The 26,540-nt window shown below is 53.7% G+C and overlaps 9 protein-coding genes across 9 annotated transcripts; 7 read left to right on the top strand and 2 right to left on the bottom strand.

The window, feature by feature from the left end:
- Positions 1 to 497: 497 nt before the first annotated feature.
- On the top strand, positions 498 to 1,445 carry A1O1_06820 (uncharacterized protein; the record flags this gene model as incomplete). The annotated part of the gene is made up of 1 exon (XM_007727697.1): positions 498 to 1,445. The coding sequence occupies one exon, from the start codon at positions 498 to 500 to the stop codon at positions 1,443 to 1,445; it is 948 nt and encodes a 315-aa protein (XP_007725887.1).
- Positions 1,446 to 3,483: 2,038 nt separating this feature from the next.
- Positions 3,484 to 4,503, top strand: A1O1_06819 (uncharacterized protein; the record flags this gene model as incomplete). Its single annotated transcript, XM_007727696.1, has 1 exon — positions 3,484 to 4,503. One exon carries the CDS (start codon positions 3,484 to 3,486, stop codon positions 4,501 to 4,503), a length of 1,020 nt encoding a protein of 339 aa, XP_007725886.1.
- A 630-nt stretch (positions 4,504 to 5,133) lies between these two features.
- Positions 5,134 to 6,563, top strand: A1O1_06818 (uncharacterized protein; the record flags this gene model as incomplete). Its single annotated transcript, XM_007727695.1, has 2 exons — positions 5,134 to 5,218; positions 5,341 to 6,563. 2 exons carry the CDS (start codon positions 5,134 to 5,136, stop codon positions 6,561 to 6,563), a joined length of 1,308 nt encoding a protein of 435 aa, XP_007725885.1.
- Positions 6,564 to 7,332: 769 nt separating this feature from the next.
- Positions 7,333 to 8,700, bottom strand: A1O1_06817 (cell cycle arrest protein BUB2; the record flags this gene model as incomplete). Its single annotated transcript, XM_007727694.1, has 1 exon — positions 7,333 to 8,700. One exon carries the CDS (start codon positions 8,698 to 8,700, stop codon positions 7,333 to 7,335), a length of 1,368 nt encoding a protein of 455 aa, XP_007725884.1.
- Positions 8,701 to 9,694: 994 nt separating this feature from the next.
- Positions 9,695 to 11,194, top strand: A1O1_06816 (uncharacterized protein; the record flags this gene model as incomplete). Its single annotated transcript, XM_007727693.1, has 1 exon — positions 9,695 to 11,194. One exon carries the CDS (start codon positions 9,695 to 9,697, stop codon positions 11,192 to 11,194), a length of 1,500 nt encoding a protein of 499 aa, XP_007725883.1.
- Positions 11,195 to 11,884: 690 nt separating this feature from the next.
- A1O1_06815 (uncharacterized protein) lies at positions 11,885 to 13,681 on the top strand (the record flags this gene model as incomplete). The annotated part of the gene is made up of 1 exon (XM_007727692.1): positions 11,885 to 13,681. The coding sequence occupies one exon, from the start codon at positions 11,885 to 11,887 to the stop codon at positions 13,679 to 13,681; it is 1,797 nt and encodes a 598-aa protein (XP_007725882.1).
- An 809-nt stretch (positions 13,682 to 14,490) lies between these two features.
- A1O1_06814 (uncharacterized protein) lies at positions 14,491 to 15,483 on the bottom strand (the record flags this gene model as incomplete). The annotated part of the gene is made up of 2 exons (XM_007727691.1): positions 14,491 to 14,916; positions 15,001 to 15,483. 2 exons carry the CDS (start codon positions 15,481 to 15,483, stop codon positions 14,491 to 14,493), a joined length of 909 nt encoding a protein of 302 aa, XP_007725881.1.
- Positions 15,484 to 21,163: 5,680 nt separating this feature from the next.
- On the top strand, positions 21,164 to 23,914 carry A1O1_06813 (glucose repression mediator protein; the record flags this gene model as incomplete). Its single annotated transcript, XM_007727690.1, has 8 exons — positions 21,164 to 21,317; positions 21,375 to 21,578; positions 21,626 to 21,708; positions 21,760 to 21,939; positions 21,987 to 22,079; positions 22,132 to 22,288; positions 22,339 to 22,583; positions 22,640 to 23,914. The coding sequence occupies 8 exons, from the start codon at positions 21,164 to 21,166 to the stop codon at positions 23,912 to 23,914; spliced, it is 2,391 nt and encodes a 796-aa protein (XP_007725880.1).
- Positions 23,915 to 24,656: 742 nt separating this feature from the next.
- On the top strand, positions 24,657 to 25,807 carry A1O1_06812 (60S ribosomal protein L3; the record flags this gene model as incomplete). The annotated part of the gene is made up of 3 exons (XM_007727689.1): positions 24,657 to 24,767; positions 24,819 to 25,492; positions 25,552 to 25,807. The coding sequence occupies 3 exons, from the start codon at positions 24,657 to 24,659 to the stop codon at positions 25,805 to 25,807; spliced, it is 1,041 nt and encodes a 346-aa protein (XP_007725879.1).
- Positions 25,808 to 26,540: the final 733 nt, after the last annotated feature.

Genomic DNA, 26,540 nt, shown 5'->3' with positions numbered 1-26,540 from the left:
AACACCTTTTCCTCTTCGAAGAATCCTCAAAAGTACAATGCGCCTTCGTACCGGGCCCGTCAAATCTTCACACAGGGCTTACTTGCTCTCACCTGATACCTCAGGGACATAATGTCCTCGCAGTCACAACCGAACACGATGCACAAAAGACCGACAGGGATGTTTCATGATCTGAGGAACTGGCATGGTGAGCGGGCTAGACGTCCTTCGGAGACATTCGATACTGCAAGATAACAATATGTCTCCGGCGGGGCAGCACGAAGGAGGACACGACCAGTAGATATGAGACGGAATATAGGTATATTAATCGCTCTATGCATGCTACTGCCACTTCCTTTCTGTGCATTCACCAACCTAGGAATTCCCGGTGCTTCCATCTCCAAGAGCAGCCCTCTTCCAACAGGCTCTCATTCTAGCCCATCAACCGGCAAAGCTGTACGGCCTTCATAGAGCTTCATTCTTTTTTCCTTCCACAGCTGTTACAATTTGATCAAATCATGTCTGCGGCCCCCCAAAGAGACACGCTGATGTGGGACTCGTCCGAGTTCGCCAAAACATACACGTCAGCAGAGACAGTTACTGGGCCCTATGCACAGGATCTAGTCGTTCGTACAATCCTCCCGGATCTCGACAATGACAATGACTTGGTCGTGCTCGATCTAGCATGCGGGACGGGTGTCGTGGCTGCCAAGTTGATGGACATGCTAGGCCACAGCCAGCGCCAGAGTGAGAGCGATAGTAGCGACAAAGGCGATGGTGAAGGTGAAGAGAAACCAACATCGTCCGGTCCAAGACTGCGGAGCCTAACCTGCTCCGACTTCGCCGACGCCATGGTCGACGCCGTCGCTCACCGCATCGAGGCTTGCGGATGGCCGAATGCGAAAGCCATCAAAGCCGATGCCATGGACACCAACCTCCCCAGCGCCGAGTATACACATATCTTGATGAATTTCGGTCCGATGCTGCTCCCGGACTGGCGCGCCGGACTGCGCGAGATGCACCGCATGCTTCGCCCCGGCGGCACACTTGGTCTTGCCTCGTGGAAGAAGGTCGGTTGGTATGCCGACGTGCGCGATGCCTTTGCGACGGACCCCGACCTCCCGGCCATGGGCACCGAAGAGGGGTTGCGCAAGTTCATGTCTCCGGATGGATGCTGGGATGATGAAGGGTGGGTCAAGCAGATCCTGGAGGGTGCTGGGTTTGGAAATGTCGTTGTCGAGGTTGTCCCCCATACCAGTGTGTGGGCGGGTGTGGATGAGTTCTTGCCTATGATTAGAGGGTCGGTGGGCTTTGCGATAAGCGGTGCTTGGAGCAAGGAGCAGCAGGTCAAACATGGTGAGCGGGCAAAGAGTGTTGTTGAGAGTTTCATGAGAGAGAAGTATGGGGCTGGTGAGATCAGCTGGGAGTGGATTGCTATTCTTACCACGGCGAAGAAGCTGGGGTAATATTGATGTTCTAGCCAGCCACGTTAAGACGACATAGGGGTAGGTAGTTTCCCTGAAGCATTGTTGCTTTACCAAGCCTTAGGGAGTTCATACCACCTTCGTTGTCAAGAGTAGAGCTATTCGATGGACAAGAGAGAGTGGACAGTCCAGAAGTTTTTCTTCTCTGCAATTAAGAAGACTGCGCATCCGTCTCGCCCTGTCTCCGTTGGCAGAATCTTGGTTGTGGCAGCAGTAGAAGCAGTATTCAAGGATGCTTGTCATTGTTGTGATGGTTTGGAGAGGACTCTTAGTCGGCCGTGGCTGGTATAATCACTCTCGACAGTATCCGTTCAGCTCGAGCACACTTCCGCCTTATTGTCGCATACCCCAGTCAACCAGACTCCAATAGCAGATAAGGCAAGGAGTGGTATTCCCGGCGGAAGAATGATGAGTGCACTTCAACTGGCTCACCTTCGTAACAAGTATCCTCGACTTAGAGTACCCACCGTCGTATCGCACCTGAGGTAGGAAGATCGTGATGATGTGTCCCACTATGGACTCTTCAGATCATCCGCGGTCTTTGCTGTTATTCAAGGTCAGAGGTGGCGTTCTCCGAAGTCATCCAAGCTGGAAGTGGTCATTATTGCAAGAGCAGAAGCGCCTCTCGGAGGTGCGCCTCATCGCAACCATGTTCCCGTCGCAGAATGCACGCCTTGGGGCGAAGACGGCATCTCCCAGAGTTTAAGCACAGATTTGTCATTTTCCCTTTGCCTGTGCTCTTCACTTCAGGTCCATGCGCCAGTCTAAAAACTCGCACTCTTCCGCAACAAGTAACCGCTTGTGGACATCGTACCGAATAACTTCCACGTGGGAGACCCGACGCTGTGGAAGAGCTGGAAGATCAGAGCGGGAGTACGGCGTGGGCGTCTAGGAATGGCATGGTGACTTGCAGAAACTGGTGTAGGCGACGAGGCTATTGAGTGCACGGGCGTTCAACCGCCAGAGACACGAGGCATAAACGGGACCGCCGGAGCCGCGATGGACCTGTTGGTTCACCAAACGAGCCCGTGGACGCGGTTCCTTGCCGCGTGGAAGAAAAAGAGGACGATGAACTAGAGGCCAAGGGAGAAGCCGTGGCGGAAGGCTAAGGAGGCTGCGGTAGGTCGAAAACGTGAAAAATATGTCAGCAAGGTTGAGTTAGCTGTGTTAGTAGTATTAGGAAAAATGCAAAAGCCTCATAAGACGAGCGGAACTGATTTTCTGGCACTGATTGTACAGTTCTTTTTCTTTTCGCTACTACAATCAGCCTGCCCGTCATACGCAGGGGAGTGAATTGCCTCCCAGGCTACTAGTTATTACTAAGATCCCACCAGGCTTACTACAGTGCTTACTACTGTCATTTTTGGTTTAAATTATTGCTGAGCCACTAAATGAGTCGCTGGAACTTGACGCGCCCCAGAAGTCATCACCTACAGGCACCTTTTTACGGGCATCTAGCCACTAAACGTGCTGCCCGTCCCCAGTCATTCCAGGGGGTTCAAGCCTAAATTCACCACTGGCAGTGCAAGTGCATCTCCACCATTTGGCAGCACTACGACTGATACAACTGCTGGACACATCTATACCCTCCTACACTCCTACCCACCTATCCACCTGCATCCACAGCACCTCCTACTACTACAGTCCCTAAACGGTCTCGACTCGATCCTTTCCTCTTCGTCTCTCTCTATCCTTTCTAAAGCCCCCAGCGGCTCTCACTCCTCCCATTCAGCATCTTATCTTCAGATGCGGGAGCCTGGGATACGCGAGAAGTGACTGGTTGACCTCAAACGCCGCCCTGGAGCAGTATCGCAGATTGAATTGACACAAGTGTTGGACCTTCCTCAATTGACAGGATCGGTCAGGAATGCTACACTCCTGTCCTGTGGCCGATGTCCCAGCGTTCCACGAGCAGCATCTTCAACACCGCCACCTGCAGCACTATGAACACCGATACGTTTCTACTTCGTCCAGAGTTTTAAATACACCGCCGCAACTATCAACAAACACACGGACCAGCATGGCGCCGCTGACAACACTGCCTTCAAAACAGACTGCTTCCTCCTTCTTACCTATTCCCTCGTCCATAGCCTCGCTTCAGATATCCGCCGAGGAGATTGCGCTGCCTCCCTCTCCTCAGTATGAGCCTTCCGATCCTCCCTCATCACCTCCACCGGCATCCTCTCCGACGGTCGGTCACGAAATGCATTCCAGCCGCGGCGAACCCTTCCCGACAACTACGCCTTCCAGACCACGTGCCCAGTCTCCTCCCCGAAAGATGAGACCCCTGTCAACTGGTGGAATCACCAGTCTACCACCGATGCAGCGAGCCCATTCGTCTCCGGGAGTAGACTCGTCGGGTCGATACATCACTCCTTACGCTACGGGCAGAAGACCTTCCTCGCCGTTATACTCAGGAAGGCGACATAGCCCACTGAGGTCCGCGATGGAGGAGCCGTACCCAAACTACACTATGTCATCATGGAGCGGTCTGAATATCGAGCCAAACATTCCGGAAAATGCAGAACTAGAATTGTCAGGAGATGTGGAGGCGCCCCATCAGTCACCCAGTGCTTCATATTCGCACACGTTTCCCAGATCCCGCCGTCGGTTTCCCTTGCATCAAAGTGCAAGTGCTCCCTCCCTGCACGCAAGGGCTGTGAGTCCTAGCATGTCGGGGAGAACCTCGCCATCGCCGTCCTTCACATCGCAGAAATATACCTACGAGGCATACCCGGCATATTCTGTCAGCTCCACATCCAGCATGCCCAGCACTCCCACCTCGCTCCGTTCACGGTCACCATCTATCAGCTCTCTGGAGACAATTGAGGACACTCCGGACGCTGAAGAGGCCGCCCTCCTTCAAGAAGGAGAAGAGGCAAAAATGAAAGGTGAAGATGGCGATCTGGGCGAATTACGGAGGAAAGCTTCTCTCGACAGCCGGGCAAGTAACCTTCGGAGCAACAAGGAGAGGAAAAGATGGTCAGTGTGTGGGGCGGAGAGAAGGGCCGACTTTTCTTTGGAGCCTATCGAGGAATGACGGTGCGGTGACGGTTGATGCTAGAACTCAGCATTTGCGGATGAGGGATGCACGACTGCGCAGAGTGAACATTGCATTTTATTTGGTCATGGCTTCTGGGATGACAGAGGTCTTGTCATAGGCGTCAAAGCGAGCAGCAGGGCATTGACTGAGACACAGTTCTACAGAGATACCCAGATGGCATTGTGTTTTGCTTTTGTTGATGGAGTTGGAATTAGCCAGCAGTCACGCGTCCCAGCAATAGCTGCAATGTATGCCTGATGAGAAATGCGAATATGATATGAAACTGTGACTATGTTTTCAAGAGGTCTTTAAACCTGTATTACATTGCAGTGGTGCCTTGTTGTTTCGCCATCTTGACTGGCACCTATATGTCATGGACACTTCAGAGTTCAGCCTCGTCGGGGATTATTAACGCCGTGACGAGGCCAAGGCTGAACGCTGCATGAAATAACATCTGGCCAAAAGAGCCCGAACATTGGAATGCCCGCCTTCTGCAACTGCGCGCTATAGAATCGTGAGCCACTATCCCACTGCGTCCGTTTCGAGTCGAAAAGAACAGTCCCCAATGTCTTCACATACAGTTTGCATGCTTGGAGAGTAGAGCCACCGAGTCCCTCCCCCGTCCAGATGGACTCCTTCGACAAACATGGTCTCGACGAGTCTGCCTTTGATGACACTGGCTTGTCAGGACTACGGACGTTTGACGCTTTCCGTGAGTACAGAGTCTCTTCCAAGATGTTTGTCCATATGTGGACCCGCGCACCGTGAACTCTATGACTTCTTGTCCATGTTTTCGTCTTTGTCAACTGACATGTGCGTCCTTTCGCTTCATAGCCAAAACCAAACCAAGCTACACATCTGCCACAGCGCGCGGCGGCCAATGGACCTTAGCGATCATCATCCTATGCACGTGCCTGACGCTGAACGAACTACGAACATGGTGGACGGGGAGCGAAACGCACCACTTCTCGGTCGAGCGCGGAGTCGGGCATGAACTCCAGCTGAACCTCGACATCGTGGTGGCGATGCCGTGCCGCGACCTCCACGTCAACGTGCAAGACGCGGCGATGGACCGGATCATGGCGGGCGACCTGTTGACGAAAGAAGACACGAACTTTGGGATCTGGACGGACCCGCGGCAACGATGGCTGCTGCGCAAAAAGCGGTCGCGCCGCTCCCAATACCAGGGCCTGCACGGCGGCGACGAGCAGCGCACCAAAGAGGAGGAGGAGGACTCGCACGTCGGCCACGTGCTGGGCCACATGCGCGAGAACCAGGGGCGCAAGTTCGCCAAGTCGCCGCGGCTGAGGGCCGGGATGCCCGTGGACGCGTGCCGCATCTACGGCTCGCTCGAGGGCAACAAGGTGCAGGGCGACTTCCACATCACGGCGCGCGGCCACGGCTACATGGAGTTCGGGATGCAGCAGCACCTGGACCACGGCCGGTTCAACTTCTCGCACCACATCAACGAGCTGTCCTTCGGCCCGCACTACCCGGGCCTCCTCAACCCACTGGACAAGACGTCCGCCGTCGCCACCAACAAGGACGCCCACTTCATGCGCTACCAGTACTACCTGTCCATCGTGCCGACCATCTTCACCAAGCGCCGCGTCGCCTCCTCCTCCGGCGCCCTCGACCCGGCCGCCATCCCGCAGCCGCCGACGCTGGACCTGGCGCCCAACTCGAGCCGCGACAAGGACGGCATCGTGCGCCACGTCCCCAACCCGCGCGCCGGCCGCGATTCAAAATCCGTCTTCACCAACCAGTACGCCGCCACGTCGCAGTCGCGCGAGGTCCCGCCCAACACCGTGCCCGGCGTGTTTTTCAAGTACGACATCGAGCCCATCCTGTTGATCGTCAGTGAGCAGCGCTCCAGCTTTCTGGGCTTGATTGTCAGGTTGGTCAATGTCATCAGTGGCGTGCTGGTCGCTGGCGGCTGGACGTTCCAGCTCACCGAATGGGCCTATGACGTCTGGGGCCGACGGAGGCAGAGAAGCAATACGGGGCTCGGGGTCATCACTGGCGACATTCACGGGGATCTGGATCTGAAGCGTTGAATCCTTGACATGCTATGCTGTTCAGAAGAAAAAAGACCGATCCGAATACGGAAAAAGTCATGTTTTGTTCGCGAAATACGCAATGAATGGTCACTGGCGACGGTCCATCACAATGACCAGAGTTCGTCAAAAGTGGCAGCGAATGGCCATCGTAGCGAATGCCTTGGGCTATAGAAACGGATGGAACAGACTACGAGTTCAGAAGGACTAGTGGTATTGGATGTGTACCACTGTAGACGACCTCCGATTCGGCGGACGATGCAACACAGCAGGAATCGTAGTGAAGTCTGCCTGTCAGATGGTCGTTGACACACAAACTACTAGACTGTGTGGTTCAGCGAGCATGACTGCCCTTAAGAGGTCCTGCAGCAGTGGCTTTGAATCCAGGGAGACAAAGTGGTATTGACTCTATCTTTAGCTAGCTTTTCCGTCTCTGCTTTTTCTTTTGCATATGCTTCGTGATTTCATCTTCCACATGACGCAGGTGAATGTGGTGATATCATGGTCGTTTCGTCGTTTCCAACATCATAAAAGTACAGTGGTGAAAGGGCAAAGAGGCCGAGATGCCATGAATGGGTGACGACTTCCCGCCTGGTCGAGAAGCCGGCGGCGTGTGTGTTGATGTGCAACTGTATGCATCCCTGTCCGCCAGTGTCGACTGGAGACTGAAGTCTGCCTCCCTACCCGCTGGCACAGTCAACTAGAAGCCCCGACTCAAAGATGGAGTGATGCAAGCCAATCCAGATCCGATTGGACACTGCTTCTTCGGTTAAGCCGCCACCCTGCCATGGGCCACGACATCTCGGTAAACATCCTCTGGAAGCTCTCTCACGATCAGGACCGTCATCTTGATCACCTCCTCGGCATTGAGATTCGGAAAACTCCTCAACACCTTCGCAGGGCTGGGTTCTCCCAAAAGCTTGTCCTTGAGCAACAAGAGCTGAGCCACAACACATATAACGTTCAGGTGAACCCCAAACGCGAACAGAAAGTCCCAGAGCTTTAGGACTTCTGGGAGAGGCGGCGTGCATGCACAAAGCGTCAAGACCGACGGGAAGGCGTAGATCTTCGCGGGTAATGACTTGCTGAGCAAGAAGGATGAGAGTGTGGGATTGATGTATGACAAAATGCGGTCAATCAGATCCAACCCCCGGTGGACGCCGGACATAGTCGGGGAAAGGTAGGATGGGATATGCTCGGACAGGAGGCATGTGAGGAGGGCGTAAGCTTGGGACTCGGAACGCGAGGCGTACAGCAAGGGCGCTGAGAGGACGTTGATGCCTTGAAGATAAGTCGCTTGAGGGTACCTCAGTGCGAATTCGGACGGGGGATCGGAAGACTGTTCGTCATGGATACGCCATGCCGTGGCATTCAACAGTCTGGTGAGACTCGCATCTGTCACGCGTCGCTTAAATAGTGTGTCGGTCGCCAGTGTGCGGAACACGTCGTTGGAGATCTTCTCGTATGCAGGACTGCGACTGCGGTGGATCAGACCAAGGTATGTATCGGTGGGCAGCGGCGCAACGTTCAACAGTGTAAGCCACAAGTAGATTCGGTAGTCTGACATGCCATCCTTGGTCGCTGAAACACCGCTTGTTAGGATGGAATGGCGCAGCAACGAGAGGGCGGAGGATGGAGTCGTTCCTGGAGGTGGTCCGTCACGAAGGGTCATTTCGAGGCTGGACTTGCGAGCATGACTCGCTATGTGATTCGAAGACGGTGTTGAAGGAGGTTGTCTGCGAGCGCTGCGTGGCGGAACATACGGCAAAGGCGCATCGCTGTTCGCACGAGCTCGAGAGGCGGCCGTGGCATTTGTGCTGGAAACATTCGACGCAGCGGCAGCGGCAGCGGCATTGGGGGACGGTGGTGGTTGGTGTAACTGCTCGCGCGAGGGCCTTGTTGGCACCCCGGCACGAGATCTTAGATTGGAGGACTGGGTGCCCATGTTTCCGGCGTAGGAGAGTTGGCTGTGGGATTGTAGTCTGCGCAGACCACGACTCTTCTCGAGGAAGGTGAGGTTTTGGGGGTGGTTCAAGTTCTTTTCAGGTGACTCGGAAAGCCTGAGAGAGGGAGGGTCGGGAGATGGAGGGAGAGCATGTCGACTGGCGACCTTGTGTGGGGAGACGGACGCCGTCATGGTGTGCAGTGGTGCGGTACCTGCGGATCTTGGTATGTTTCTGGAGGTCGCCCGCAGTGCAGTAGACTTAAGACGGCAGGGAGACAGGGAAGAGCGCGCGCCGGAGGTTGGTTGTATAAGGTATTTTACTTTATATCTGGACAAGCGAGTGAGATGGTTGGAAGAGATGGTGTTTTGGTGTGTTTTGGGGGCGTTACAGTCCAGCCACGATTTCCCTGGTTGCAGGGCTCCTAAGGCCGATCGATGCCCCGCCAAACTGCGCCCTGGAAATTCTACTAAGTGACGCGACTCCCACGCGTTTTGTTTTCCCAGCGCAGGCAGAACAAGGATGGGTGTAAGGGTTCATCAAGCACTGCAATGGGTTGATTTAGCCCTCGACGACTTGGTTAGCTGTGCCAGACGACAGCAACAAGACCTCGAGTTGACCCTGGGGTTGGATCTGGGGCACCGTGTGCAGACAATCGCCTGACTTGACGTTGAACTCGCCTACTAGTATGCGTGGTTACTTGCAGCACACCACCCGCAACAGATCGTGGTGGCATAGTCATCTCCCCAGCCATTCGCTTGCCAAAGCCAGAGACCCAGAGACGATGGCGCGATGCGAATAGAGGGCGCGAATAGACCCCAGGAGCGGTTTCGGAACTATGGTACGTATTCGGCTTACGCTTTCCGGATAACCTGATGAGAGCAATAGATTTGCCCGAACCGGCCTCGCCGGGCTCCTCAGGGATCCATCCATCCACTCATACCTACTAAGTAACGCTCGCTCATCTCCACGAACACACCGCCAACTTGAACCTGGACACTCTTCAAAGTCTGTGTGACAAGAGCTGTGACAACGTCTACCTACCTCCTGCAGGATTCTAGAACCTCTTGTCCACCACAACCGGTCGTCTCGGCTATGATCGAACTTATATGAGCTGTGACTGATATCTGAGTTCAACTTGTTCTATTAGGCACCATTTGGTTTTACGCTCTTTGACGTTGCGCGGTAATGGCTGCACGCCGTCCCTCCGAGACTAGCGCTCTCCTCAGCGACCATGGCATCGACGACGTACGAAGGTCGATGGCGCAAATCGACCAAAGACTCTATGGGACAACCGGAGAAGACGAGACAGCTGTTGACAAAGACATCGACATCGAGACAACCTGGAAAGCCGAGACCGGCCTATTAGCTAGATACTCCGGCCCGCTCATACTGACTTACCTTTTGCAATACTCTTTCACTCTGGTGACTGTCTTTGTCGCCGGTCGACTGGGCACGAAGGAGCTCGGGGCAGCGTCTCTGGCAACCATGACGGCCAATATCACGGGTCTCTGCGTCTATGAGGGATTAGCAACCAGCCTCGACACCCTCACTTCTCAAGCATATGGGAACGGCAAGAAACATCTGGTGGGTCTCCATGTCCAACGGATGAGCTTGCTGGTATGCGTGGTGACGATTCCTATCGGCGCCATCTGGATTTGTTCGCCGTGGATTCTATCAGCTCTGGTACCCGAAAAGGATGAGGCTGTTTTGGCGGGCACTTTTATGAGGATCTACTTGCTAGGAGCACCCGCCTGGGCAATTTTCGAGGCCGGCAAGCGACTTTGCCAGGCGCAAGGCGACTTCACTGCCTCATTCGTTGTGATTGCCATCTGCGCCCCTCTGAACATTCTCTGGAACTGGCTTTTGGTGTTCCATTTCAAACTGGGCTTTGCGGGTGCAGCATGGGCCGTGGTGATTTCCAACAACTTACAACCGATCATGTTGGCCTTATACATCAGGTTCTTTGCACGGTCCAACCTTCAATGCTGGCCGGGGTTGGATCTTCGTCGAGCATGCCAGAATTTGGGGCCGATGGTCAAACTCGCCCTCCCTGGAGTCCTCATGACATTATCAGAGTGGCTGGCCTTTGATATTCTGACCATTGCGGCTGGCCATCTTGGCGAGGCGAGTCTTGCAGCTCAATCGGTTCTGGTGACCGTGGCGGTGACCATGTATCACATTCCTTTCCCCATTTCCATTGCAGCGTCGACACGGTTTGGCCATCTGATCGGCCATGGAGCATTGGACGCCGCGCGAACAGCATGGAGGACGCACTACATCATTTTCATCTGCATCGGTACGTTTGACGTGGTGGTGCTGACATCCTGCCGACACGCGATCGCTGCCATCTTCACAAGCGACGATGCTGTCCGTGCAGTAGTTGCAGCTGTCATTCCCATCGCGGCAGCTGCACAGTTTTTCGACGCCCTGCTGGCCATTTCCAATGGGCTCCTGCGCGGGATGGGGAGACAAAAGATCGGGGGTTGGGTCAATCTGGGGGTCTACTACCTGTTCGCACTGCCGTTATCCTTTTTCTTGACATTCGGACCCATTCAGATGGGCTTGGGAGGACTGTGGATTGGCCCATGTTCGGGACTGGCTGGTGCGTCTATTATGATGGCCGCATACATGCGCTTTACAGACTGGGAGAAGGCGGTTGAAGATGCTCGGGCACGGGAGGAGTGAGAAATGGCGAAGCTGTGATGGACGAAAAGGTGTCATGCACGGTAATGCAATGCAACGTTGGATCTCTTCATTCTGAGCCAGTTGCAATATTGTATGGATGATATAGATTCGTTGAGTCGGCAGGATACATGTATAGATCAAAAGCAGGAATTCACGCAGGCAAAAGGCAAAAGGCAAAAAACAAACGATATGTAGCCGGTGGTATCCCCATCTCCCTCATGAGACACCAGGCATTCGTCGGTCTGATAACAAGTCCAGTCCAGTCCAGTCAAGTCATTCGATGTCTTTTGTATCGTTCCCTTCGACATCCGGTGGCCGCGATTCCTCTTCTGTCTGAACCCTTGCCGTCGCCAACCGCAACCAGCCGCAGTTGCCCGTGGTTTGTCTTACTGTCAGATGCGCGGACAACCTCCTTCAACCACCCATCATGATCTCGATCAGTACCGCCATCCATCATCATACTAACTAAGGTAACCTTCAGTTAGCGATGGTGGCCTTGATCCTGCACCTTGCGCCTTATCCGCGCATGTCATATGCCCTCTGTTACCTCGAGCATATAAGATAAGGACACCCTCGGTTTCCTCAGAGGTAGGCTTGCAGCTGGATTTGTCTCCAATATTCACATCCATCCTCCATTACCCGCGGAATACAATACAGTGTCAATATCTTTCAACGAGAAATACATCCAAGATGGTCAGCCACATCGATCTAGCTGACTACATCTTTAGAAGACTCCATCAGATTGGCGTTCGGGCCGTCCATGGTGTCCCAGGAGACTACAATCTAAGCGCGCTCGACTATATCGAACCAGCCGGCCTTGACTGGGTCGGAAATGCCAACGAGCTGAATGCCGGATACGCAGCGGACGGATATGCCAGGATCAAGGGCGTATCAGCCCTAATGACTGCCTTTGGCGTGGGCGAGCTTTCCACGATTAACGCCATTGCTGGAGCCTACGCGGAAAGGGCAGCGGTGGTCCATATCGTGGGTACGGCACCCACGCACGCCCAGCAACAGCATCTATGCTTGCATCATTCCCTCGGAGATGGTGACTTCCGCGTCTTCGCGGACATGTCGGTCAAGATCACAGTGGCTCAAGCCAACTTGACCGACCCCAGTACAGCACCTGCCGAGATCGACAGGTGTCTGCGAGAATGTATCCTGCAGCGTCGACCAGTGTACATCGAACTACCCACCAACATGGTGAAGGCGAGAGTGTCGGCCGCGGGTCTGGAGAAGCCCATCGACCTTTCACTACCGCCCAACGACGAGGAAGTGGAAAATGCCGTGGCCGACCTGATCCTCAAGACAGTCTACGCCTCGAAACAGCCCTTCATCATCGTAGACGGCTTCACGTCGCGATATGGGATCAGCGAAGAAGCCGACGAACTGGTCCGGGTGACAGGGTTCCCGACATCGACCACCCCATTCGGCAAAGGCATCATCAACGAAACATATCCCAACTTCCACGGAATCTATGCAGGCACGGCCGGCAAGCAGATCTACATGCCGTGGGCACGCGGCTGCGACGTGGTGATCCGACTCGGCCCGTTACCCAGCGACGTGAACACATTCGGCTTCAGCACGACGCCGGACCCCAAGTCGACGATCATATTCGACGGCGAGAGCGTGGAGATCAAAGGCACCCGACACGAGAAGATACACGTCAAACCGCTTCTCCGCAAGATCTTGTCCCGACTGGATCAAGCCAAACTGCCCCGGTACGATCCGTACCCGGACCTGGGCGACCTACGAGCACAGCTGGCAGCGCTCCCTCCCACGGGCCAAGACGACCCGATCGACCAAGCGACCTTCTGGCAACGGATTTCGACCTTCTTCCACACCGGCGACATCGTGCTGACCGAGACGGGCACGCCCTCCGTCGGAGGTCGAGACTTCGTGCTCCCGCCGCACACGACGCTGGTCAATTCCTCCATCTGGCTGTCGATCGGATACATGCTGGGCGCGTGTGCGGGGGCGGCGCTGGCGCAGCGCGAGATGATCGCCGAGGGCACGCGGCCTGCGCAGGGCCGGACCATCCTCTTCGAAGGCGACGGCAGCCTGCAGATGACGGCGCAGGTCTTCTCCGACATGATCCGCAACCGCCTGGACGTCGTCATCTTCGTCATCAACAACGACGGCTACACCATCGAGAGATGGATCCATGGCATGCGCGCCGCATACAACGACATCCAACCCTGGAGGTATCTCGAGGCCCCTACTTACTTTGGCGCCCCGGAAGACGACCCTGAATACCCCGTCTTCACCAAACGAGCTGGCACTTGGGGCGATTTGAATGACGTCCTTGCAAACCCGCAGTTGAGGCGTGGCAAGGGCCTCAATATCGTCGAGGTCGTCATGACCCGCGAAGATGCTCCGGATGCCTTGAAGAAGTTGGTCGAGAGCACGTCGCGCAGGAATAGTGGTGACTTGGAGCCGCCGAGGGCCATCACTCATGAAGAAAAAGTCATGAAAGTGGCCGGATGAATATATTATGAAGAGGTTGTCTGGTCTAACCATTGATTGTAAAGGCATTTTGGATTTGAGCGTGTCGGGTGGAGGTAAGTGGATGGGCGCCTACGTAGGCTATTTTGTGTTTGATATAGATGATACATGGGAAGGGAATGTGATAAGGTCTCTTGAACTGCTAATGGCTCGTGTGCACTGTGAGGTAATTTGGGGCTGGAGGCCAGCCTGACCAGTCACCTTGTTTGATTTTAATGACGACGTCTCCTGGACCATCGATGTCTATCTTCAAGATGTTTTCAGCGGGCGCGGAATGAAGCCGCCAACGACACTCGCTTCCATAGGGAACCAAGATGTTATTAGAGCCATTGTTTTCTGGAGGATTGGTCTCTGAGATCTCTCTACTGTAGTACAAGTCTCGCAAACCGAGCAGTTCTGCCCACCTGGGTTTTTGGGCCCGGTGTGCTGGAGCCCAAGAAACCATCTCACTATGAAAGATTCCCGATTCCATTCTGGCTCGATGGTCTCACGTAACAGACGAGAAGCTGGTCCCTCCCAGGGGCATCGTCGTGAGGTTGAGGCATGGGGGCCCAACTTCGAGGTACTTCAGTTCTGGGTTCTTGAGCCGCTGCAGAGATGGCCACTGGAGTCGACGCGCTGTGCACTGTGTCAGATCGATATTGGGTGGGAAGAAAGAAAGGTTCCGGAAAAGAAAGGTCAAACCAAGATTTGCCAGAAATAGGTCTCAAGTTGAAGAATATCACTCGCTCAAATGCATGCCAGACATAAGCCAATCATCCCTTCGTGACGCTAATCAATAGAATACATCTTTATTTCCTTATTGCGTACAGCAAAACCTTTTCCCACCAGTCCCGCAAGATGAGCACGGCGGCTCTTCCGTCGTCACGTTTTTCCGTTCCGTCGGGATTGCCCATGATGATGGCAAAGACCCAAAAGACCGCCACCACCCAGGCGGCAACTGCATTCGGAATACTTAGGATGGGAGACACCAGGTGAATGAGGAACAGGCAAAAAGGACTGAACTCGAAGGTGTGAGCATCGTCCAGCGACTTGGCGAACATCATCTGGAGGTGGTTCCGAAATACTGGGGCGACCATGCGCACGAGTGATGTACCCGGAGAACATTCTCGACGACACAGCCGTAGCGGAAGGAGGAGACAAATGGCGAAGACGGCGAATACGGTGTAGATGGCGCTGAAGAGACAATGGAAAGGGTCGAGAATGGACATCCAAACCTGAAAAACTTGAACATCAGAATCCAGTATACAACAGTATACAAAAGTCGGCCAGGTCCGTTCTGAGGTAGTAAAGGCACTCACCAGAATCCATAAGGCATGGTCATTCTCCTTGTCCTCTTCCGTTGGGTCTTCTCGTATATATCGAAAAACGGTCGAGTTGTCTTCTGTCATTTCAGACCGTAGCCCCAGACCGTTTCTGTGCGCGCCATTTCCCACATGCGAACCTTGGTATGAATTTCTGGCGGCTAAGTCATCCATCAAGCCCCTCTCTGTGTGGGGACTGTACTGATATGGTATGCTCTGTAAATAGGTCTTGTAGTCCGAACTGGCGGACGATCCCGACTCGCCGCTAGATATTGAACCCAGGGCCCGAGTCGAGTCTGTCCGAGGAGTCGGCAGGGAGACTCGAGGATGTGGATTGACATGGGCCACTGGAGGATGAGACAGTGAAGAGAGGGGCGGGTATTGCTGTTGGTATTGAGCTGTGGCAGATGTAGGACCGGTTCGACGTTCGTAATACGCAGCAGAATGTCTCATAGGCGGCCACGACCGGTCTGATGCCATGATTCTGTGTGCAGACGGGCAAGCACGAACGAGGTGGTTCTTCTAGGCAGAGCTCATCTCATCACCAAGGTAGCAGAGGTTGACGAGCTGAACTGGGATCGGCAAGACCTGGTCGAGGAGGAGGACTTCCTGTAGCACGAAGATGAGATGGCATGAGGGACACGGGGAACCAACAGTGATATAGGAACATGTTTAACAGAAGGGAGAGACCGCACTGGCAACAGGGCCGCGACCGTCTTGTCGTTTGGGATCATCTTCCGCCATCTCGCGCTCCTGCGCCGCTGGGCTCCTGGTGCCAATGCTTGGCCGACTGGGCAAATACTTGGCGATGGATTCGTTCTCGACGCAGTCTGCCCGCGATACAAACCATTGTTGCAGAGAAAGATGCCACGGATATACGGATGCCGACGGGCGCCTGCATTGCTGCCCTATATCCAGTAGGCTCATCGGTGCGAGGATCGACGTGTGGTTTCTGGCGGGAGAGACGTGTTCAAGATGGAACTTTGAGCCCAGATGCCCAGGACTTGGCAAATATTGTACTCGTAAGGATGCAGCGCGTGGTGGTGTACGTGCTCCCTTATACTACGCAGCACTTGCACAGGGACCGCTGACAGCTATCTGACTTACTTAAGCTACCAGGTACTAGAGTACCTAAGCACATAATGTAGATTTATTATTGGGTTATTATTGGCAGATAACTGATGCTCTTTCCTGTGTTTAGGTAGGTACTGTTAATTCTTTTACTACGTACTACCGCTAATCACCCAGGTATCACCAGACCTCTGCTGCTGGCCGGGAGAATAGCTGAGTTTCACCCGGCTTCCGATCACAGGAGGTTGCATGCACCGTACTAGTGATTACTCACAGCCTGGTACAGGAGATGCACCAGGTCCAAGGCAGCCTGGCCGATGATCTTCCTGATTTGGAGAGGCCCAAGCCTCTGCCCAAGATTCAACCACTTCCAAGCTGTCAGCACCGACGGTTACCGGCACAGCTGGCAAATCACATGTGTAACCCAAGGCTGTGAGGAGCCTTGCCATGAAATTTCTCTTCATCTCCAAGATATTGGCAGTGGATAGCAGCAGCAGTCAGGGGCATCATCCGGGTATAGCATAAGACTACAAGCCCTTGGCTGCATTCTTTGATGCCCAGCTACTTACAGGTAGTTTCCTATCTGTTACTTTCCCAGTCGACCTCGACGACAGGGCCAATTTTTGGGCAGGCTGGGCGGAGGCTCTCCCCACAAACAAAAAGCGGAAATATCATCTCTCAGTCACGTGAGGAGGCGGAGATCTGACTTCGGAGAGCAAGTAATGACCCGAGAACCCGATTGCACAGATCACATGACAGTCACCTGACCACTACGGTTCTTTTTTGGGATTTTATTGAATCTTAGGAGTGCACGACCTTTCTCCATCACTCCATGAACCCCGGAAATGGCGGGTCTCCAATGACAACCGAGTATGCGCATCATAGTCGAGACAGAGCTTTTGCCATCTGGTTGCTTGGACCGATGGTCACAATCCTAAAAGGGTCGGTTGAAGCTCTTTCTAGCTGCTTTGTGGAACGAAGCACCAGTACAGGATCATATATTCAACAGGTGCAGATTAGTCTGCCAACATTGAATGCCCAAAATATATGTCTGGCCAAAGCTGTCTTACGGTTCAGCCATGCACTATACCTACCTACCTAGTGAGACCCCCGAGGCTGCAATCACTATCCGTGCTAAGCATGACGATCCCTTCTCTTCCTCCAGCGCGGCGTCGCCGATAGAGTAAGATTGCGAGAAACTGTCTGCTCGCATTCTGTTTTCTCGGATGCCCCATCACGAACCTTCCTCTGGTGTAGAACAATCATGTTTGGTAGCAATGCAGCCACCCGCCCGAAGGCTGTGCAACGAGTGCTCGGAAATCTGGATTGCGCTAGTCCGTCCAGCTGCGCCTGCCCGGATCTTGTTTTCCCATTCGGAAACATGGCGTTGGATCAGATCCTGAACCGAAAGTTGGCGATGGCACGGGGGCGTTTAGGATCTAGGAGTGTACATATATTCAGCTGCAGCCTTTCACAGCTACACGACACTTCATGCAAGATCCGCCGTAGCAGAAGCGAATCATAGACGCAATTGAATGACAGCGTGCACACCACAAAGTGTTGTTTGCTGGGAGCCGTGTGATGACGGTGTCTGTACCAAGGCCGCGTGGGTGACACAAGGGGTTGACGCCGTGTCTCGTTCCTCTGTCAAATGTGCTACCTGCCATGCTCTAGCTGCACGGAGACAGCTGGTCAAATGATGGAGTATGGGTGTCAAGGCCCGTCAGTCAAGCTTCGCCTGCTAGTGTGACCAAGCATATCAGTCGATCAAGATGTGACGTTCTGTAGTGCTTGTTATCATCGGCCCCAAGTACTTACTAGGGGTAGGTTAGATAGACATAAGAGGATGGACATTGTCATCTTCTGCTGGAGCTAGCTGGCCTAGGGTGCTTGCGGTGGTCAATAACAGGTTCAAATTAGCATCACTTGCTGTTGCGTTTACTCCTGCCTTCTGCTGTAACTCCGACTCTGTATTCAATTCACTTCTTGGAGGAATAACGCTCTGCGCACTTTCGAGCAACTGAAGGAAAATGTCGAATTGGCGTTGAATCCGATAGAAGGGCTGAACACGCATCATTAGGCGGCCAAGACAAGTTGCATGCCGATCCTGTCTAGGCCCGTTGTAAGTGTTGGCAGTGTTGCCAGACCTGCCAGACATGCCAGGCTCCCTGCAAGGGCGGTCCGTCCTCGTTTTACATGAAGACTGTTGCTGAGCCGGACAAGCACTCACGCCTGCACACCTACCAAATACCGACAGTTTCAGCCCGGGAACGTCATGCAGTGTCGTGGTGCCGTGGTACTCGTAACACAGAGTAGAAGGATTGTCCGAGGGGTGATGGATGGCAGAATCACCGGTGGAGCCCAAGCAATACGAGCTTTATTAGCCGTTTGATTCGGAATTCACCCATGAGACGCCTAAAGGGTCCCCAAGCCACGGCTCCGAACATGCGGTGCGGAGGCAGCAGATTAAGCGTAATGACGCCCGGAACTTTAGCGGCAACACCACGCCTAAATCGAAATGACTGACGCCCGTCGTCGCCGCACTGGAATATTTGGTAGCCACGGAAAGAGAAGCCTGGTTGGGCTTGTCAAACTCGGTTCGTGTTGAAAGACCCCGTAAGTGAGATCCGTCCGAATCATGCTTTGCGACAGGAGGCTGCGTACCTATGACCTATGTTGATGCGGTACTACGTATTGAGCGGCGCAAGAAAACTACTACCTAGGTATCTCTAAAACCACCTGCACTTATCGACGTGCAGAGCACCTAGGCAGTGTATGCTCGGGTGACGTGAAAACAGCCAAATCGGACGTAATCAGAGCTAAGGAGGCCCTGGGGCTGAGAGTTTGGTTAGTGTATAGCACCTATAGAAAGAAAGTAGCCGCCCCAAATTTATGTACTTACCTGCATTGGTGAGCCAAGAGTGGTTCAACGGGCTGGGGATCTGATCATCTGCCGGTCGCTTGCTCATCGCGCACCGCCAGGTTCTGGAAACAGGCGAAAATTTGGCGGCAGAGCTCGTGGAAGAAGACAGGGAGCTAAGGCCTCTAGGCGACGGCTACTAGTCGTAAGCCCATGGGCTGTGGAGACTGCAGTGGAGTGGAGAAAAGGTCAGGAGTCGGTCGGGAAGGGGGACGAATCCCAGCGCGCGGTGGTCGGAAGCGAGAAAGCGCCTTCAAGTTCTCCTTCTTCTCCAACAACAGGGGCGCCCTGTCAGAAGCGGACAGGTGGATATATCCATCTCGTCACTGACGGCCCCATCTCATTCGATGTCCTGTTCCTTCTTGTCATTATTGCGAACAGACGAACGTGGTGGACCGTGCCACGCCGCTCCCTTCGGTGGGTGGCTGGTTGCTTGTCGGGAGATGTTGGTTCGGCCACCCCTGCCTGGGGGGCCTGGCCTTGGTTGGCCTCACGAACTTGAAGCAGTGCGGCTCACACGCGACGCATAAAAGTCAACCTCCTGATATAGATGTGGAGGTGCCCTGTCTCGCGTACGAGAGTGTTCTGAGATCAACTGAGCGGGTTGTAACGTGTTAGCAAATCTGGGTGAGAGAGCATGAGATAAAGAGAAGCTTCAGCCTGAGGCACACCACACCACATTGACCGTATATATTCGAGGCACCAAATGCCACGAGAGTATCCCTGGGCACCTATGCTTTCTAGGTGCACCCTGCGATACCGGGTACGGGTGTTCACGCATACCTCCGGTGACGCTCGCACCCATCAATACCTACCTGGAAGGTGAGATAGTATGCATATGCGACGAACATCTTACAGGGCCGGTAGCAGGGGAAGCTACCTAAGGTACTCCTAGTAGGTAAGGTAGGTAGGTAAGGAAGGACCTGTAGGTGTCATTTTATTAGGCGCGTAGACAAACTCCGCGAACCAAGTGACAGGACACACTCATCCCCACTGTTGCTGCCGCCCCCCCCTGCCAAAACATCCTCACATACCCGGTACCTACCTAAACCTAACAAGACGGAACACCCCGGTCCACTCCGGGCAGTTAAGTCACAGGCATGGTGGGAGTGTGGTTCCAAGCATCCCAGGTGGCACCGTGGCAGCCTCCTTAGCCGCAGGGTGCCAGGCAAGCCACCCTAGCCCTTTGAGCAGTGCGATGGCAGCTGCACCTCAGCTGCAGCCTCCTGGAGGATTCACCCGGTGGCGTCCACAGACGACTGTAGGACAGTAGTACCTAGTACTGTACACTCCAAGTCGTACACTGGCAGGGCACCTTAGTGAGTGATGCAGTACCTCAGCCTGTTGGTGATGGTGGCTGCGCCCGAGCCAGGCTGCATGAGCCATGACCCATCCCATCATCACCCATGACAGTCATCGACATCCATCCGTTGCGCATCCACCGGCGCCAAATAATGGCCCCAGGTACCTGCCCACCTACCGCTGCAGTCATGGATGGCTTCTCCCAGCCCAAGTCCCACTTGTCGCCGACGTAGCGTGTGCCAGTGCCACCCCTCTAGCCCGATGTCAAAGTGACCCAGGACTTGAGATCTACCAGGCCAAAACCCTACCCTTAGTGGCTTCGTGCTCTTCCTGTTCCATCTCATCGACTTTCCCTCCCATCTGACACCCCGTCTCCCATCCCCCGTCACCAACTTCTCTCCCGGCTTCATCCTCCGCGTTGCCCAATATTCTTTCCCACCATCCTCAATATTCTTCATTGACTTCTCAGTGCGAAGTTGTGTCTTACTCGACACTACAGCTCTGCTACCTTGCCTTCGGCGTTCCCACCTTTCTGCTTGGTAGTGCTTTTTCAGATCCAGACCCGATCGCCCTGACCGGCTAGCCTGATTCTGCCTCTTAACAAGCGAGGAATTGTTTCCAGACAACGCCTTCCTTTCGATACATATCGCTCTCCACGCTCTCCACGGCCAAAGATACTTTCTCAGTCTCAGGAAGACCGCGTTGACTCAAAGAGCTGGATATTCTGAAGCTGCAGCTGCCTGGGGCTCAAATAAAAGTCCCTTGACTGCGGCGCCAGGTCTTGATACGGCTTGGTAGACGCTCAAGTGATCTGACTGTCTGCAAACCACTCATCCAGTCTTCTCGTAGACCAGTCTGGGCGCGACAATGGCTTTGGTACCTCACCCCTCTCCTCCTGGTGTCCTGGGCTTGCAGCATCCTCCTCATTTTGGTCAAATGAATGGAGCTGCTCCTGTGGATGCGCATATGCAGCGACAGAGGCTTCTGGCGCAGTTGAACGAATCTACATGGCAACGCATTGGTACGTATGTCTGTCACCTCTTGCATGAACGGTTCTGCTAACCACTGGCAACTGTAGGCTCGCTGAATGAGTTACTTGGCGACCATGAAGGGGCTTTATTTGCATATGAGCAAGCTCTCCGACACAACCAATGGTCACCACAGACTCTGAATGCGATATCCTGTATTCTGCGCACCAAGGAGAAATATCCAGAGGCCATGGAGTATCTTAAGAACATACTCAAAGTAGAGCCCGCAAACGGTGAAGCCTGGGGGAACTTGGGTACGTTCATTACTCTATCAAGGAGAACATGCTCTAACAATCGCCAGGACATTGCTACTTGATGATGGACAACTTACAAGAAGCATACACTGCCTACCAACAGGCTTTGTACTATCTGCCAGATCCCAAGGTAAGGACTGTGACGCGCTTGTCATGTTCAATCAAGCCTGACCTCGCCTAGGAGCCTAAGCTATGGTATGGAATCGGCATACTGTATGACCGATACGGTTCTTTGGAACATGCAGAGGAAGCTTTCTCTCAAGTCATGCGCATGCAGCCTGACTTTGAGAAAGCCAATGAGATCTACTTTAGACTCGGGATAATCTACAAGCAGCAACAGAAGTTCCAACAGAGTCTTGAGGTCAGTTACTCCTTCATTCCGTCCTGGACGTACTGACACCTTTGCAGTGCTTCAAGTACATCGTCAATGATCCACCACGCCCGTTAAATGAAGAAGACATTTGGTTTCAGATTGGACACGTTTATGAGCAGCAGAAAGACGTAGGTCCCTAACCACTGAGGATAAGCCGATCGCCCTGACAGAGTATTGTAGTTCGAAGCTGCAAAGTCGGCATATCGCCGGGTGTTGGAAAGAGATCCGAAACACGCCAAGGTCCTCCAACAGCTTGGTTGGTTGCATCATCAACAGAGCAACAGCTATCAGAGCCAAGAGCAAGCCATCGAGTACCTTGAACAGTCGGTCAGCTCAGGTATGTGTTCCGTGGACGCTCTATCCTTGCTTCAACTAATTCGCTTTTAGACAACCAAGATGCCCAGAGCTGGTACCTTTTGGGAAGATGTTACATGGCACAACAAAAATTCCCCAAAGCATACGAAGCCTATCAACAGGCTGTGTACCGGGATGGACGCAACCCTACGTTTTGGTGTTCCATTGGTGTTCTGTACTACCAGATCAACCAATATCGGGATGCACTTGATGCGTATTCGCGCGCCATTCGACTGAACCCATACATCTCCGAAGTCTGGTATGATCTTGGGACTTTGGTGAGTACAAGGAGAGCATCTCTTTCCTCAATGGCCAGTACTGACTTGGTATACAGTATGAGTCGTGCAACAACCAAACCTCTGATGCCCTCGACGCATACGCCAGAGCTGCAGAGCTGGATCCTACCAACACCCATATCAAAGCTCGTCTCGCTCTTCTGAGAAGCGGTGCAGCCACTGGGCCCAACCAGCACAATGCTCCAGTGCCTCAAGATGTCCATCCGCAGGCATATCAAAATGGCGTTGGCGTTCCCCCAGGACCTCAATGGGGTGCGCCCTCTTCCTCCAATCAGCAATCCCAACCGCCTCCAGTTGATCCTGGCAGAGTGAGTGACTGGACAAGAGGCATTGCGGGCATACAGCAACCACCGCCACAACCGAATGGCTTCGAAGGACGGGAGACTATGAGGGCTCCACCGCCTCGTGCACCCAGCCCAAGACAAGAAGCCCCTCGACCCTATGATACAGCTCGCCAGACGCCGAGCAGGAAGATGCAGTCCCCGTCGCCCAAGATGCAGTCCTCAGTACCAGGGATGTACCCTCCGGGCCCTCAAACCCTACCTCAGGTCAATCTCCAAGATCGGAACCCGGGCTTCAACAGTGGAGTTCGTCCATCTCCCACCATGAACGGAGCTCCCGCGCCTCACACCAATGGTAATAGTTCTGGGACCACACTGCCACCATATGGACGTCCTTTTAGTCCACCAGGTGAGCTGAGGCCTTTACGCGACGACCCTGCTCAGTCACCGGGATCTACCTTCCGGCAACCACCGTATCATTCTGGAGGACCATTCCCCAGCATTGCGAATGGTATGCCTTCAGCCGCTCCGCCGCTCCCAGCTGCAGATGGACCCCAACGTGACGAACGGCCGGCGTCAGCCATGAAGCGATCTCGCGAATGGGAGGGCGAGCAAGGACCGTCCAAGAAACTTGCCAGCGACGAAACCCGTGCTCGGCTCGATGATCCCAGCCGACGAAACAGTCCCCCAGGTCGTCTGTCAACAACAAAGGAGCACTTCAGACGAAGCTCTTCAGAAGTTCGTCGCGAGAACGAGCGCCGCGCGAACGAGAACTATCATCCATCCGAGGCGGCTCATCATCCTTTTAGCCTTCCTCCGCAACAAATCCCTTCGATGCAATCAATATTGGACGGCCCGAAAGAAATGCCCCAAGAGCACGTTGAGCAGGCAGCCCGCAAAGTAGAGGTTGACGAAGACTATGACAACAACAGCGAAGATGACAAGAGACCTGGCGCAGGACCGAACCTTGACAGTCCTCAAGTGGCTCCTCCTCCTCCGTCCGCAACGCCAAAGCCGGAACCAGCTGCATGATCATCTGCGTTTACGCTCCTCTTCTTTCATCCCTGTGTGACATAGTTGTGGTACTAGTCGGGGCTTACCTGTATCAGCGCGATGCAAGGGTCGGTTCGCATTGGAAAAGCGGTCCTTGATATTATCTGCCTGTATATAAGGTTCTGTACTGTGCTTAGAAATGAAATCATGACTACAATGTCCAAGTCAACAGACTCATCAATCCGTTTTTTCTCCATCGTGCCCAGTAATGTCAAGTCCCGAACGCGGATTATTGCAGCAGTAGTGGGCAAGCGCCAGATGCAGGAGTGCCAGCACGTGATTTGCTAGTGCCAAGAGTCAAATCTTGGCATCGGCATTCCCGCACGAAACACTGCACTTCAGGCTTTTTCGAGATCGAACGACTTGGTTTCTCCAGCTTCGACAACTTCGACCGCCTCGCCCAACATCCGACAAGATGTGAGTCTACCAGTATTCTGTAAACCAAACTGTGTGCTGATCATCTCTTCAGGTCTCACCGAAAATTCGAGGCGCCGCGACATGGTAAATTCCTCCTCGCAAGATGTTCGCATTGAAAGTCTTTTGCTGACGGTTTTGCGCAGGCTCGCTTGCTTTCCTTCCCCGAAAGCGGGCTGCAAGACATAGAGGAAAGGTCAAGAGGTTGGTTCTCTAGAAGTCATGACTCGCCTTTAGAGTCGAAGCTGAAACATTTCACAGCTTTCCCAAGGATGACCCAAAGAAACCAGTCCATCTCACCGCAGCCATGGGATACAAGGCCGGCATGACCACAATTGTGCGGGACTTGGATAGACCTGGTGCGAAGATGCACAAGAAAGAGATCGTCGAAGCGGTTACAGTCATTGAGACTCCTCCAGTAAGAATTGCGGATTGAACACTGGTCTATTCACCGGCTGACCACGGTTAGATGATCGTTGTTGGCCTCGTCGGCTACATCGAGACCCCGCGCGGCCTTCGATCCCTTACCACCGTCTGGGCAGAGCATCTCGGTGACGAACTGAAGCGAAGATTCTACAAGAACTGGTACCGATCAAAGAAAAAGGCCTTCACCAAGTACGCCAAGCAGTACTCGGAGAACAAGGCCACTTCGGTCACCCGTGAGCTCGAGCGCATGAAGAAGTACTGCACGGTTGTTCGTGTCCTCGCCCACACCCAGATCCGTCAAACCCCTCTCAAACAGAAGAAGGCGCACTTGATGGAAATCCAGATCAACGGTGGCAGCACCGCAGACAAGGTTGAGTTCGGCCACGGTCTGTTCGAGAAGCCCGTCGAGATCGACACCATCTTCGAGCAGGACGAGATGATCGACTGCATTGCCGTCACCAAGGGTCACGGTTTCTCAGGTGTCACCAGCAGATGGGGAACCAAGAAGCTGCCCAGAAAGACGCACAAGGGTCTGAGAAAGGTCGCCTGTATTGGTGCCTGGCATCCGTCGCACGTCCAATGGACAGTGGCCCGTGCCGGTCAAGACGGTTACCACCACCGTACCTCTGTCAACCACAAGGTCTACCGTATTGGCAAGGGCAAGGACGAGAAGAACGCCGCCACCGACTTCGACGTTGTCAGCAAGCAAATCACACCGTAAGTTGACTGTTCAACTGTTCTCCATTCGAAGTGGTAAACTAACAATCTCTCTCTAGTATGGGTGGCTTCGTCCGCTACGGTGAGGTCAAGAACGACTTCGTCCTCGTCAAGGGCTCCGTTCCCGGTGTCAAGAAGCGAGTCATCACCCTCCGCAAATCCATGTTCCCTCACACCTCCCGCAAGGCCCTCGAGAAGGTCGAGCTCAAATGGATCGACACCTCGTCCGAGTTCGGTCACGGTGCCTACCAGACTCCTCAGGAGAAGCGACAGTTCTTGGGTACTCTCAAGAAGGATCTTGTTGCTTCTTCGTAAATGGGGTCGGGGATGTTGGTGGGATGATGTTGCTTGGGAATGCTAAGACATGTCTATGGTGAACGTCTCGTGGAATGACACGGAAAAAGACTTCAAAGATACCATGGTGTTTCCATTGTCGTCACTCGGTTTTTCGAGACGATCTTAAAGTAGCATAGCAATGGCAGCTTCAGGAATGATTAAAAGCGAAATCCAACAAAGCTCCTGGTCCTTCTCTGTTTGTATTCTTTGCTTGGGTGGCAGTTTATTCACCCCAATTCAACGTTCCATATGCTCCAGTGCGTACTACCCGCGTTGTGGCAGCAGTGTCGCCTGTTACATTCAGACCCAGCTAGAGGGTGTATGAATTTGACTCATCCAGGCCATCTTGGAGACATATGGCAGCATTTAATGAAGTCATAAATCCATAACAGGTCGGCCGAGTAGAGTCTCTTTGGACTCTAAAGAAGATATTCAGGTGTGTGGCCATGCTTGGAATCTAAATTCCTGTGCGACCACGGCTGTGCTGAGTATCCAAGTACATATCAGCATTATTGAACCTGTTGCCACACTTGCGGTCGAATGGGCAAATATGAACGGGAGCTGCAGAATGGCGATCTCTGATCAGTGTTTCTGTTCATCTCTGATTTGCGCACTACTTGATGCTGGCTACTATGAAGTACCTACCGAGCCACCCCACAAAATAGATGGCACCGCCAGATCTTGGTAGGGGCCCCGTCGAACATTCAAGAGG

The sequence above is a fragment of the Capronia coronata genome, assembly GCF_000585585.1.
Source record: "Capronia coronata CBS 617.96 chromosome Unknown acBCG-supercont1.6, whole genome shotgun sequence".
NCBI classification, from domain to species: domain Eukaryota; kingdom Fungi; phylum Ascomycota; class Eurotiomycetes; order Chaetothyriales; family Herpotrichiellaceae; genus Capronia; species Capronia coronata.
Note: the sequence above shows the minus strand (reverse complement) of the source record. Positions and strands in the feature narration are given on the sequence as shown.